Here is a 15,023-nt window from a genome sequence, read left to right as displayed (position 1 = left end):
GGGGGTGCTGGAACGCCTCGTGAGCAGTTGCGCCTGAACGTTTTGTTTCTCCCCCCTCTGCCTGTTTTGCAGTTGGATGCTGATAACTACGAGACTGATCCCTGCCTGAAGGAGATTCGGAGAGCAGAAAATTACTCGTGGATGGATATAATAACCATACATAAAGACAAGCTCCCAAATTATGAGGAAAAGGTACGTGAGGCCGTGCTCTCCCTGAGGATTTTGCCCCTAGAGTGTGCAGCCAGCTTCTCACCTGTGCAAGGGAGCAGAGATGGAATTCCCAGGTGTAAAACTCCTCCTGTACAGAAGTCCTTAGCTTTAAAAAAGCAGTTCTGGTATTATTTTAAAAATAGCAGAAGCCTTTTGCTTCCATAGATTGCCTTTGAAGGTTTTAAGAATAGTTTTCGTCACTGTGTCATTTCGAAACTGATTTTCCTGGCAGCAGAGCCTTGCCCCTGCTGGCCTGTCCTCAGAGAGCCTCCCTGGGGGAGAGGCAGGCACTTGTCAGCTGGGCATGGGCTCTGAAGGCTGAAACATCCTAAAGGCTGTTTGCAAAACATGTCTTTTCAAAGTGAATATTAACCTCATCGAGTCAGAGGGATATGTTCTCCTTACAAGAAGATGACTTTTTTTAGAATTTTATTTTTTTTACTTTGGGCAGCTGGTACCTTGGCTGTTTCGTAACAGCTGAATGCGAGTGGTGCCAGACTTTCAGATGGGCCTCCTAGAAGGCACTTTCTCTTCCTGGCCTCCAGCTACTGGCGTGCTGCTCTTATCTGAGGACAACAAGCTGGCGGCATTTCCATATCTTCTGTAAATTTCCATTTACCAGTTGTGGTGGGTTGACCCTGGCTGGACACCAGGTGCCCACCAGAGTCTCTATCATGTCCCTCCTCAGCTGGGCAGGGGACAGAAAATACAACAAAAGGCTCATGGGTTGAAATAAGAGCAAGTAGACCACTCATCAGTTACCATCATGGGCAGACAGACTCGACTTGGGGAGAAATTAATTGAGTTTGTTACAAGTGAAATCAGAGTAGTATAATGAGAAAACTGAATCTTAAAATATCTTACCCCACCCCTCTCTTCTTCCCTGGCTTAACTTCCCTCCTGATCTCTCTACCTCCTCCCTCCACAGCAGCACAGGGGAACAGGGAATGGAAGTTGCAGTCAGTCCATCACTTGTCATCTCTGCCGCTTCTTCCTCCTCAGGGGAGGGACTCCTCACACACTTCTCCTGCTCCAGTGTGGGGTCCCTCCCATGGGAAACAGTCTGCCACAGACTTCTCCAATGTGTGTCCTTCCCATGGACTACAGTTCTTCATGAACTGCTCCAGCTTTGGTCCTTTTCATGGAGTTCAGTCCTTCAGGAACAGACTGCTCCAGTGCGGGTGCACCACGGGGTCACAAGTCCTGCCAGCAAACCTGCTCCAGTGTGGTCTCCTCTCTCCACTGGGCCACAGGTCCTATCAGGAGCCGGCTCCAGCGTGGACTTCCCACAGGGTCACAGCCTCCTTTGGGCATCCACCTGCTTTACCGTGGGGTCTTTGTCCTCCAGAAGCCCCGCCTCTAGGCCCTCCTGCTACCAAAACCGTGCCACACGGACCCAGTGCACCGTTTTTTTGCTAAGCTCATTGTGTTATACTGATTTTAAATTGATGAGAAGATGAATTAGGTAGTAACTCAGATGCCCAGGTGGGCCTTACCTGACACAAAGACAGGCTGTTATTGACAGAGCATATGGACTTCTCCACATCTTGCTGTGCTGGATCGGTGCTGGCTCAGGGACACCTGCACTGGTCTGGCTGAACAGTGCTGAGGTGATGGTACGTGGCATCGCGTTGCTCTCTGCGCACTAACCTGCTCAGGCCTCCGTTAATTCAACCTTTAGAGCATATTTTCTTCTGTCTTGTCAAATGTACAAAGAATTCACCATTCCAGAAGAAGAAACTTGTTGCTCTTGCCCAAGAAGAGAGAGCCTGGAGCTGGGGCTCGCTGTGTGGGGGCAGGCGTGATGCGCTGTTTCTATCAGATTGCTGTAGATGCGCCTTGTTTGGCAATATACTGCATTTTCACGTGCATTTGTACTAGTGTATGGGGCTAATTCAGCCTGACACCTGTGTATAAGAGGATGGGTAACCTGTAGCTCTGTTTTATTTTTGCATGTCAGGGAAAAAAAAAAGGCACAAATTGATCAAACTGAACAACTGCAAGGACCAAATCCTGCAGTGGGAAGCTTTACCTGCCTCTCTTTCCGCCAAGTGTAAGCATAACTGCTCTTCAGAGACTGGTTATGTGCAGCTATAGCTGCTTTTTCTTGTCAGAGAAATTTCTGTCTTCCAAAGGAAATGTACAGCCTGCTTAAAAGTGCCCTGAGACAGGATCTGCCTCGCTGGTTTGGCCATTTTAACCATGTTGGTCTTGTCTATTAGTTAAATCACTGCGCAGTTACCTTCCGAAAGCCTTTTGTTGCTTTGCCACATGTTTCTACCAGATTTCTTTGCAGTTTTTTTGTTTTCAGTAGTTTTAAGAGGCATTTGCTATTCCTAGATAAAAACGTTTTATGAAGAACACTTACACCTAGATGATGAAATTCGCTACATCTTAGATGGATCTGGCTATTTTGATGTTCGAGACAAGGATGACAAATGGATCCGGATTTCCATGGAAAAAGGAGACATGATAACCCTCCCTGCGGGCATATATCACCGATTTACACTGGATGAGAATGTACGTTGTTACAGATTACCGTAAATTTTGATGACAAATCCACGTGAGTATATATATCACATTAGTAACTGCATGCCCCGAGACTCACAGTTCGTTAGCAAAACATATTAAATATGAAGTAGGAATATGAAAAATACTAAATAATTCACAGCATCTGAACCTTTCATCTCCAGGTCACAAATCCAGCTTCCTCTCATCAGCTGTAACTGCAAGTCATTGCCATGTGATATCCGTAGCATATTTTATGTGACAGTGGCATGAGAGCCAAGCCCTGCAGCTCTCCTTCCCACAGTTGGCCCTTGCTGTCGGTTGAGGTGGAGGTGGTGCCTCGTGTGTCTTTGCAGGGACAGGCAGAGCATATCTGTGTCCAGCAGTGGCATTTTTCACGAGTGCTAAATTCGCCTTCAGGGAAAGACAGATTTAAGAGTCTGGAGCCACTACTTGCAGCCAGCGTGTGATAGACTGGCTTCACAGGAGGTGACCTGCTTTTGGAGGGTAGTTTTGGCACTGGGGCTGGGAGATTGGCACACGTAGTCCTGATCTGTGTGTCTGTCCTTGTGGGCCTTTATGGCTGTGTTTGTAACCTAAGCATTAACCCTGGAAAATGGGGAAATGTGTGCTGTCACTCTCCTGCGTGGCAAAATCCCATCTCTGGCAGAAGTCTTGAGAATGGTCTCATTTTGAATCAGCTGCCCAGATTGCAGTTGTTATACATGTGAAAAAAAGGGAGGTGCTGCTTTGGTGGAAAAGTTGGCTTTTCATATCTGTATTTTCAGATCCACAGTGAATCAGCTACAGTGGCTATTTTAAGCTGTTTTCTTTACACATACATGATGACAGGGGTTACGGGTCGAATCCACAAGAAGTCTTAAACATTTGTCTGCTTCAGGAACTTTAGTTCATCTTCAAAGTAAACTCTCTAGGTGCTTCTAGACCCTTGCATTTTGCCGCTAAGTTCTCTAGGTAACTAACTTTATGCTTGACACTGCTGAGCCCCTAGGCAGAAGGTAAGAACCCAGCAGTATTTACGGAATGAGTAGGGTCTACATCTATAGTGTCGTGGACAGAAGAGAAAAGGAGAGGAGAGTGTCCCATAACGGTGGTTGGAGCACTTCTGCAGGATGTAAAATCTCACTTCTGCAGTAGCTTGCACCTGACATACTTTTGGTTAGCTGTTGGCAGGGCCTGTTGCTTTTCCTGTTGGAATCTGGAGACTTCACGCTTCCCGTAGCATTACTTTTTGGTTAGTCTCTGAACTTCCCATTTAGCTTTTATGGCCCTCACTTTGAAACTTCTGGTACTCCTCAAAAGCATTGTGTAGCCGTCTTGGGCATTCTGATTGCTGTTATTTAACTAAACAAGTAGGATTTAGGTGCTGCTTTGCTCACTGTTGTGGATCCAGTGAAAAAAATATTGCAGAAGACAGGATTTTTTGGTTTCTTTGAAATGGGGAGAAGTGCTGTCTCTGCCTCACCCAGAGGCACTGGTAGTGACACAGTGTATCACTGCAGAGGTGCGAATTTCCCCCCTGCAGTAGCTGGGAGCAGGAACAGCAGCGTAGTGGTATAATTTCCTGGCATACGTGAAGCTTTCAGTCCATCTTGAAATGATTTCAAAAATTTTGCAGAAGTGCAAGTGAAGCATTAACTTCAGTGAAGCCTTCAGATTGAAGATCCCATGGAAAGGAGCTCTTAAATGACTTATCACTTCTTGTTCTTTGACAGAATTACGTGAAGGCAATGAGGTTATTCGTTGGAGAGCCTGTCTGGACACCATACAACAGGCCGGCTGATGATTTTCCTGTTCGGAAGCAGTATTTGAAGTTTTTGGCTGAAGAAGCACAGTAATGGAGTCTGAGACCTGACAGGTGGAACAGCCTGAAGCACTGTCAGAATAAATGTGACTGGTGGCTTTTCACTGATTAGACTTCTATTTACATATACAACTGGAATCACAGAATCATGGAAAAATTTAGGTTGAAAGGTCATTTGGAGGTCATCTAGTCCAACCCCCTGTGAATTACTAGGCCAGATTTAAAGCTAGACCAAGTTACTCAAGACTTTGAGCTTTGGAAACCTCCAGTGATGGAAGTTCCACAGCCTGTCTGGGTGCCTGTTGGAGCACTTGGCTGCTATCAGGGGCAAGCTTTTGTTCCTCATGGCCAACTCCCTGGTCGTAGCTTGCAGTTGTCCTCTCTTGTCCTTTCCTTGAATGCCTGAGAAGAGTCTTGTCCACAGTCCCTTTTCTTGTGGGAAACTACTTAGGTCTCCTCTCAGCCTTTTCTTCTCCAGGCTTGACAAACCAGTGTCCTTAGCTGAGCTCTCTTCTGTTAAGAAAGGTGTTGAACACATTTTGCCCTAGTTTTGACTGCTGAGGAGTGTCACTTGTAACCACCTGACCGTTAGACTTGAACCACTGACTGTTTCTGAGCCTGGTGACCCAGAAGAACTTCACCCACCTCCTAGTTCATGTCCTCAGTCTGTCTGAGTGGGACATGCTGTTGACAGCCTTGCCATGGTTGAGGTGCTGTTTCCCCTCTGCCACAAAGACAGTCACTGCCCCTTGGGTGGCAGTCAGGATGGTCAGGCAGGATGCGCCCGTGGTAAATTGGTGTTGACTGGTTGCTCCCCATCACCTGGTATTTCATGTGCCCGGAACAGCTCTATAACGGCTTGTTCCATAGTTTTCCTGGGTGCTGAAGTGAGGCTGGCCAGCCTCCAGTTCCCCAGATCTTTCTCACCTTTTTGAAGTTGCCTTTTTCCGGTCCAAAAGCTTTTTTTGGGGGCCTCTGTGACCTTTCAAAGATGCCAGCAGCCTTACACTGACATTAGCTAGTTGCATTTACAGTTGCAGGAATCTATTTTCTAACCTTTTTTTTCCTTGGTATTTCTGGCAAGTAGAATTGGGAGAGGTGGGCTACATTAATATTCATTGTGCTCTAAATCCAGGCTAATAAACTACATAGGATTCTGGTTTTGATTAAAGAAAATAAACTCTATTTCATTCTTGTCTAAAAATGTTCATAACATAAATTTGCATAATCGACATTTTAGTATGCAGCTTCCCGAGTTCTGCTCTGATACATAAAGCTGTGGTTTTTTCTCAGTACCTTGTATCAACTTGCTCTTGTGAGTTTATTAATAAAATCAGTTTGACTTGGCTATGTTGGTTTCTAATTTTTCTTGTGCCAACATTGAGGACATCAGCTTTTATTCCTTGTGCTGCTGCTGACTTGTTCTCTTAACATGGGACAAATCAGTTTCTGTAGCTGTGAGATGGGGAAGTGTAGGCTTAGACACACTGGCCCAGTTCTCAGTTAGTGCCTTACAGTTACACAGGACATGTAGCTCCTCAGCAACAGGCGTGGAAGCATTTTGGTTTGAATTCGCTCTTTACAGTGAAGAATTTTATCAGACAGACGGGTGTGCTGCTTGGTCCGACTCTCAGTGGGTGGTGGGAGCAGGGGCTTGGCCGCAGCCTCCGTGCCACTCCCAGACAGATACAATACACGCTCCTGCCTTGCAGTTTCCCCAATAAACATGACTCTAGAAAGAAGTTGAAATGTGGCCTTACTGGAATTTTCCTAATGCACCAGGCAGTAGATAATTTTGTCTGCAATTCCTCCCAGCCCTTCTTCAGCAGGCAACACTTCCTAGTAGCATTTGTAACCATTTCTAGGTGATTCTTTAAGTGTTTCTGAAAACGTAGTTTCAAATTTGAAGTGCAATTGTACTAGCTTTTATTTTGAAAGTTGGAAAAGGTGAGTAAAAAAGGTGGGTCTTTCCTGCCTCAGGGTCGTGGGTTACAGAGCTAGATGAGATTTGGGGACACAGCTGCCCTTTGGTTCTGCCAGTGGGGGCTCAACCCATGGGAGAGGTTGCAGGCACAGCCCATGTTTGTGAAATGCAAACCCACCCAGTGCTGCAGCGGTACCTAAGCCTGGCTTGAAAAATCAGTGTCACCAGCAAACCTGAAGTTTAACTAGAGCCAAACCAGTCCATCGCGCTTCTGCTGCTTCATGTGCCTCTGTGGTTCACAGAGTTGCATGCTGCTTTGTCTGGAAGGTACACTTGAGTGTTCCCTTGTACAGCACACTAGGACATCCTGGTCCCAGAGTAAACTTGGAGGATTTTTCAAGGTACAGCCACAGAATAAATGACTGTTACTGCCTGTGACAAGTTTTATTCCTTTGACTTACATGCCAAAGAAAATTGTGTTACCAAATGTAAAATAAAACGACTGCTTTCTCCTGGTGCTGGTATCACTCCCCGGTATCCAATCTAATTCATCCTCCTTCTGCTTTTGTTTTTTTTTTTTTTTAACTGAAATCAACATGAGCCTCTTTATTCCTCCTGTGGTCCTTTCCATTTTGATCTCACTCTCCACCAAAGGAGAAGTGGAGCCAGCTGAATGAGCTCTCACGAACCCCAACTTGTAGCACAGCTATCCCATAGCAGACTGAGGGAGCAACTGGGAAGAGAGAGCAGGTAACAAACTCTCCTTGGGAGGGATTTACAATTTGGAGGCAGTGAGGAAGGATGGACGGCAAAGCGGCTGCCTGCAGCAATTGCTTTCCACAGCTCGTCGATGTAGGACCTGAGAAGCAGGACTGAGCCACCTTGTTTAGTTGCTTCTCTGGAGGAATATATAAAGCCTGGTACAGTTCCCGTCTCCTGGCTGTCACGAGTAACATACGATCACCCTGCTGAAGTTAGTTCATCATTTTCATAGCACAATGCATTCTGCTGCCTAGAGGTATGGCAGGGCCTGTGGGGGTCTTACTTTTTGAGTCCGTGCTGTTTAGTGCTACAGGCGTCTTTGAAAGGGTGAAAGCTTTGCTCTCTGAAAGTGGTTTTGGTCAGCCAGGGAAAAAAGCAATTTGGGGTTGATATAAAGATTCCACACCTGTGAAGAGATTACATGGGAGATTATGCTGGGAGAAAACATCTGGGCAGAAAAAAACATTAATATTAATAGAAAGCACTCCAGAGAGTGGAGAGAAGGGAGAGAGAACATGCCATTCCTTCAAGATGGAAAACACAGTTTTCTTTCATGGTGATATTTGTGTTTGTTTTTTCATTCTATTTTTTTTGCACATACCACATAGCAAAAAGTGCAAAGTGAAATCGATTTTTGGTCCAAAAAATATGAGTCTGTTTTACTGCAGCTAGTGAAAAATTTTGGTGCATTGATGTAGTATGAAAATTTATGTAAGTGGTTCCAGGCAACATCACGTTGGCAGCATTAACTCAGGCAAAGGGAATATTTCAACTCCTCCAGGATTAGAGTTAAAAAAAAAAAAAAGGCAGGAGAAATGATACTGAATTGAGGGGTCTGAAGATAGCTTGTTTTGGTACCTGTGCTTTATTGTCCACTTTAATCCAAACTTTTATAAAGTGGCCTATAGCTCAGTTTCTCCTGACCAGCTTACGAAAGCAGTGGTCTTGCTTTCTCTGAGGGGACTCAGAGCAAACTGTTAATTGCCAGAGTGGACTTTTTAATAAATGAGGTGGGCAACCACATGGCTGCAAAATCTGTGATGCTGCCCTCCCTCGTTACGTGTCGTGGGGCAAGCGTCTTTGGCTGGATGTCTTAATGCACAGACGTTTCGCAGCTAGTTAGTAGGTCAGTGGTAACATCCACACCGGGCACCTACATCTGGTGCCTACAAATGGGCAAAGGAAAACACTGACCACAAGGGGTGTCTTGTCCTGGGCCACTGAGAGCAGGGGTTCTGCTGCTTCCCGCTGGCTGCAGGAGCTGGTAGTTGTTTGACAAGGATAAAACCTTCATGCACTCAGAGCATCGGATCCTACTGGCAGAAGAGGCACTTTGCTGCCTGGCTTCTGACTCCAGGATGTAGCCTGAACTGGGAACTTATGAGGAGGGATGGTTTCCTGACAAAGGCAATCGTTTAATATCAGCTGGCAGACGCCAGTGCACATAAAGACTGAGGTGGCAGCTGAGCACCGCCTTGAAGAATATCTCTAGTAGCCAAATAATGGATTTAGATATTTGGCCAGGCAGACGCTGTGGGCCTGACCTGTGCTATGTTCAAAAATTACATTATCTGTTTGGGAGTCTTCCCTGTGAAAATGATAAGAAATTCTCAGATGCCTTCCCCTCTCCCCAAAATTTGGGTCACTGCCAGTTTTCTTCTCTTTTCTGAAGCCGAATAAACATATCAACTTATTGGGGGAGGATTTAGTGTTACAGTCCCAAAACATTTTGTGTGTTTGCAAAAAGGTACTCTGCTATGCTTGCAATTTGAAAAAAACCTATTTTTTATGCAACTGAGTCACTAGCTTTCATTTTTTATTAACTGCACAAATACCCAGGTAAGACAAAGATGCAAGGTTTCAAATAACCCAAAATGCTTGGGGAACGATTGGGCTGTGGGTCTCTTTCAGTGCTGGCCTCCAGTGCTGCAGTTCTCCCTGGGATAATTTTGAAAAGTGCCCCTCCCTTTTAGTGCCTTCTATGCTGCTTCTCAGAGTACCAGTGAATAACTGTTGTGTCTATCAATGAGCCTCATTGGCTGGTAGAATACAGCTGGGTGTGCTCTGTGCCTCTGTGCTTCTCTGGGATTGCCTTTGGTCACAGGCATGGTCCTGAGCAGCCAAGGCGAGCTCTGGGCTCACTGGCATCTGAGCCTAGAGAGACAGATTTGGGTCTCCTCTCAGGCTTATTTTCCTTTTTTCTCCCCAAATGATTCAGGCAACTTCAGGCTGACCCACTGCCGGTGGGGAACAGGTGATGCCGTAGCAAGGGGACCCAAAGTGGTGGCTGGGTTATGCACAGGCTGCTCCCGCAGTCCTGGGGCTCAATCCTGGTGCCTGCCATGGGCAAGTGTGCCAGCAACTTGTGCTGAAAACGCCTTGTGCTGCAAACAGTGGATTATTTTTTTTATATATAACCAGCTCTCGTAATTCTATTCTGCAGCTTTTTACTTCAGTATTTTCAGTTTAACACTGACAGTTTTGACAGTTTTTCAAAGCCAGTGAGGAGAACCTTCTCCTTCCTTCCTTCCCCGCCTCAGGCAAGTAACATCCCATTTTTTTTTCCCAATTTGTGGGCAAAACACAGGCCATTGTTGCTGGCTTTGATTGGTTTTATTGACTCTCATACATAACAAACATGTGCAAATGACTGCCCAAAGCTAGGACAGCACCAGTCGTTGATCCAGAACAGCTTAGGTCCTCTTCCTCCACATCTTCACCTTTCTGGTCCTCCCAAACACCAGGACTGTGACCATCTCACACACCCCTTGAAGATGAGAATCTCTAAATTTGCAATTCCCAAGCTGACTAGGAGAACTAAGCAGGAAAGCAGCTTTCCACTATATTTGACTGCAAGTTAATGCTGGAGCTCATTTGCATTCAGCACTGCTGAGTTGCTGTTGAAATGCTAAAAACTGTGCAGGTTCCTACAATATAAATTATCGCACTAGTAAAATACATTTTCCCCCGATGTTTTATTAAATGGGTAGAAAGCACCGTGGAAGGTCTATATGGCATCTTCCCTTGAGCTCATACTATAGGTATGAGTATGAGGTAATGGGCAAGATCCACCTTGTTCTATAACATCTTTAGTTTCGCCAGCTTGTGCTCAGGATAGCAGCAATCTAGGTTTGCTGCCTGAGCAACCTCAGAGAAGTTGCCTCTGTCTGCTGTGGCTCTACTTATAAATTTAAATCTATATGGGATGCTGCAGTGCTCTTTTCACGCATTTCTTGATTGCAAATTGGAACAGAGGGGGTATGTATGTTTCTCACTACAGCTAAATACAGCTGGAGATGGAGATACCACACATCTTGCCAGGTGAGTTTAGACTGGACATCAGGAAAATTTTTTTCACAGAAAGGGTAGTCAGGCATTAGAACAGGCTGCCCAGGGAGGTGATTGAGTCACCTTCCCTGGATGTGTTTAAAGGTTGTTTAGATGTGGCGTTGGGGGATATGCTTTAGGGGTGAATTTTGGAGAGTAGGGTTAATGGTTGGACTCGATGATCCCAAGGGTCTTTTTCAGCCTGAATGGTTCTATGATTCTATGATTCTGTTGGATGGTTACAATGCATGTGGTTTATTAAATGTATCAGCTGATAGATAAGTAAGACGGACATAATGGAGCTATGCATGCAGACAACACCCTGCTTATTCCTCTCCTGAGAACATAGCCTGAGAGTTGGGGTTGTTCAGTCTGGAGAAGACTCTGGGGAGACCTTTCAGTGGCCTTCTCGTACCTGAAGGGGACCTAAGGAAAGCCGGGGAGGGACTTTTTATAAGGGCATGTGGTAATAGGACAAGGGGCAATTGTTTTAAACTAGAGCAAGGTAGATTTAGATTAGACATTAGGAAGAAGTTCTTCACTGTGAGGGTGGTGAAACACTGGAACAGGTTGCCCAGAGCAGTTGTGGAAGGCCACTCCCTGGCAGTGTTCAAGGCCAGGCTGGATGGGGCTTTGAGCAACCTGCTCTAGTGGGAGGCGTCCCTGCCCATGGCAGGGAGGTTGGAACTAGATGATCTTTAAGGTCCCTTTAAACTCAAGCCATTCTATGATTCTGTGAAAACCTGGCAGTCTGCTCAGGTGGAGTGGTAATTCCAAGCCCATCTTTGTGTTGAAAGCTTCAGGATGAAGGAAAATCTGATGAGGGTGTTTGCTGGCTTGGTGGGTCTTTTCCACCAGGTCAGTGAGCTGATCCAGCTTGCGCATGCCTGCGCGAGTGCTCTTGCTGACATGAAGGATGAGGTAGGTGGAAGAACGATCATCCTTTCCAGTACACTTGCTGAAAAGTCTGTTGTGGAGTCTCAGGCACGTCTGCTTATTTGGGGAACATTTAGCGGGTCCAAACCCAGAACTAAGGCACTAGGAAAATCCAGATGACCAGCTGGTTAGGGGATGCCATTATCACCTGAACTGCAGTTAGGCACGGGAATGGCAGATAGATGCTTAAGTCCTTTGGAGGATCAGGGTCTCTGTGCATAATGTGATTATCTGAATGTCTGGAGTGCAGCTTCTTTGCTCCTCTTTTAATAGAAGAGGGAATTTAAATGCAAAACTTCTGTTAAGGCACATTAAGCTTTAAGACTTGAATACAACAATCAGCTCACTCGGGCTGTACTTTCCACAGCTTTTCTCACTTAGCCAGATGACACATGCATGCTGTGTTTTAAAACTGCGCTCTGCCCTCATTTACACCAGGAACCCTCATTAAATTCAGCTGAATTCATTGAATTTAACAGGATTGCCTGGTGTAATTAATGTTTTGAGGACGAATTTTGTCCTTAGCTTTAATGCTTTAATACCATATAGAGCATTCAGATGTGTAACTGGCTCAATACAGGAAATTCAAACACTTGTATCTCTGTTAAATCCAAACCATAAAGTGACATTGACATTCCTTCTTGCATTTTATAAACAGTTAACAATTTGCATACATCCAGCAGCGATAATATGCCTTTGCATTTAAATTTTAATTATTCTGCAAGTCTACCAGGATGTCACTTGTTTTAATGGCTCACTGAGCTTAGAGGTCACCCAGTCCAAGTCTCCTCTACTAGTAGTTTTGTCTGAGGAAAAGCTTCTAGCAATAAGAACACAGCAAACATACACTAAAGTGAGACCTATGTAGCAATACATATGAATTAGAATTTAGAGAAACTTGGGAGAACAGGGGATTGTGTGTTAATGGTTATTTGACTCTGACTGGGACCATAGATTTTTATTTTCTGATCAGAACACAAGCTGTCATGTACACATCCAGTGAGTATAAGGCGCTACTGAATGCAAAACAAAAGGAAGTTACTCCTTGATTTGTAGAGTTAAGTGGCTTCAACATGCTGGATGATGGTGGATCATACTACTTTCACTTAGAATTGGAAAAGACAAATCAAGCTTCCTGAATGTGTAGATGACAATGGTATAAAAACATGACACCTGACCTTCAGCTAAACGCAGGAGGATATGAAATTGTGTATCATTACAGTATTTCTAAATGGGAATTGCAGAGTCATGAAGTGTTTTGGGCTGGAAGAGGCCTTTAGGATCGTCTAGTTCCAACCCCCCTGCCATGGGCAGGGACACCTCCCACTACACCAGGTTGCTCAAAGCCCCATCCAGCCTGGCCTTGAACACTGCCAGGGAGGGACCTTCCACAACTTCTCTGAGCAATCTGCTCCAGTGTTTCACCACCCTCATAGCAAAGAACTTCTACTGAATGTCTACTCTGAATCCACCTTCTTGCACTTTAAAAATGCTGCCCCTTGTCCTATCACTACATGCTCTGGTAAATTGTTCAGAGCTCTCCAAGTCTTCAAGAACACTGGTGGTTAAATAACCAGGATTCCTTTCTGTCTCCTAAGACAGCCCATGCGCAAGAGAAGTGACCTATGCTGAAGAAAACTCCAGTCTGCCCAGGTGCTGCACAGGTTTAATTCAGATCCAGCTGTGGAACCTAGAGGCCAAGCCAAAAACATAAGTATCAACCAATTTATTTTTTTTCAGTTGATTGGTACATAACCAGCCATTGTTTCAGTGCACAAATATGACCTGCAAAATATACATACCATGTGAAAATGGAACAAACTCTCTGTCTCTATGAGAAAAGCTGTAGGCTTACGTCTTTTTAGTTGACTGGTAATTTTTAGCCAGCCTCATTTTTTTATGTGTCCAGCTTGCAGAAGTTTTCAAACCATCTGATTTTTGAGGACAACTGTTGGGCCCCTGTGCAGTATCTCCAGTTGGATGAACATAAAAATGAGTTATTAGTTACTTAAAAATATAGGCGAGGGCATTTAAAGATGATGAGGATTAACTGATGGATGTGGTATAAAAATGTAGCAAATAGTTACAGAATTGTCCCATGGCACTAACTTATGACAAGAAGCTAATCCATTTGCTAAACATCGAATGTCGAAACAATAAAAAACCCCAAATAAATGGGTCTGTATATTGTATTCGTGTACAAGGAATGGAAGTATCTGGATTCAATCTTTACAATACAGATAAAGGGAGAAATATTTGCAGAGATGTGACACACACTGATACCACAGTGGTACTGTGATTCCAAAGGGCTGCGTTCCATGGGATGCCAAAAATCTGTGCTGATTTTGTTGCATCAGTGGTAACTGCCTTGTTTCCTGCCTTGCGTCACCCCGTCTGCTTCTACTCTCTGTGACCCAACCCTTACCTACCTCTGCCTTGGCCTGAAATAGACACAGAGCAGTTAAGGGGTACCTACAACAATCTTGTGGCATCTGCTGGTGCCATCCAAGTAGAGATGTTGGCCAAAGAGTGGGAGAGACGAAGAGAAGTATTGAAGCAAGCATTCGTTTGGGAATAGAGAAATCCTCCGTTCCCACCCGCAGCTTTCCAGAATCAGAATGTTTAATATAATGCTTTAAATTTAATGGTATCACAGGCCAAGGAAGTATAAGGAAGCCATTTAGTATCACTGAGACGAGACAGTCCCTCATACAGTGGGAAATTCATACTGTGGGGGACTGTATGACTCCCTCACATGACGTTGGGGTAACCTGATTTAGGTGGCTCTGCTTGACTGGGGAGTTGGACCAGCTGACCTCCAGTGGTCCCTTCCAACCTCAGCCATGCTATGATGCTGCACGGTGGTTATCAAGCAACCTCCTCTGAGAGCAGTGGACATACAAAGTTATAATAAGCAGTAGTTTCATGGGGTCAAAATGAGACACAGTAGAAGCAAGTGGAGAGAAATGCATTCAGAATTTCCTTTCTATAATACACATACTGATATTCTGAGATAAATTTTTAGCTGCTGAAATTAGCTCATGTGATTTGCTCAATTACTGGAAAACTGTAACAATCATCAAGACAATATAAGGTCAAATTCAGTTTTTCTTATGAAAAGAATCTGAGTAACTGCCTGTATATATATATAGTACACTGTTATGAAGAATAACTAAACAGTATAGACTTGTAGGGCTGAAGCTGGCTCTAGGTCAGCACAAAGTCTTCACCACGATAAGACTGTTAGAGACAACAGATTCTGTAGCAATGCCACTGAATATTCGTAACTGAATAGATTTTATTTCACATTTACACATTAGCAAGAGTATATACAATTCAAAAAATCAGCCTTGCTGGAAAAAATCAGTTGGAAATGATCTATCCTAACTTGAGACACTGTGTGTTAAAGCTATCACCCTCTTTGACAGCTACAGCCTCTAGAAGTGCCTGCTTCTTCTGCATACTGCGAGAGGACTCCAGCTCATACATGGTTGTCAAGTTGAAGAGAACACTCTCATGCAGGTAGTGTTT

General features: G+C 44.6%; 1 protein-coding gene across 1 annotated transcript; it reads left to right on the top strand.

Moving 5' to 3' along the window:
• The first annotated feature begins 57 nt into the window (after positions 1 to 57).
• ADI1 (acireductone dioxygenase 1) lies at positions 58 to 4,842 on the top strand. Its single transcript, XM_009871266.1, has 3 exons — positions 58 to 192; positions 2,551 to 2,730; positions 4,455 to 4,842. The coding sequence occupies exons 1-3, from the start codon at positions 142 to 144 to the stop codon at positions 4,575 to 4,577; spliced, it is 354 nt and encodes a 117-aa protein (XP_009869568.1). The 5' UTR covers positions 58 to 141; the 3' UTR covers positions 4,578 to 4,842.
• Positions 4,843 to 15,023: the final 10,181 nt, after the last annotated feature.

Source organism: Apaloderma vittatum, unplaced genomic scaffold (assembly GCF_000703405.1).
Source record: "Apaloderma vittatum isolate BGI_N311 unplaced genomic scaffold, ASM70340v1 scaffold7206, whole genome shotgun sequence".
Classification (NCBI taxonomy): domain Eukaryota; kingdom Metazoa; phylum Chordata; class Aves; order Trogoniformes; family Trogonidae; genus Apaloderma; species Apaloderma vittatum.
This window is presented reverse-complemented; position numbering and strand designations above follow the sequence as displayed.

What these genes read in the sequence shown, in the direction of transcription:
- ADI1 (XM_009871266.1), top strand. Translation starts at nt 142, where the DNA reads ATGGATATAATAACCATACATAAAGACAAGCTCCCAAATTATGAGGAA. An exon ending in TCCCAAATTATGAGGAAAAG is followed by an intron (nt 193 to 2,550) that starts GTACGTGAGGCC and finishes TGCTATTCCTAG; the next exon opens with ATAAAAACGTTTTATGAAGA. An exon ending in GATTTACACTGGATGAGAAT is followed by an intron (nt 2,731 to 4,454) that starts GTACGTTGTTAC and finishes GTTCTTTGACAG; the next exon opens with AATTACGTGAAGGCAATGAG.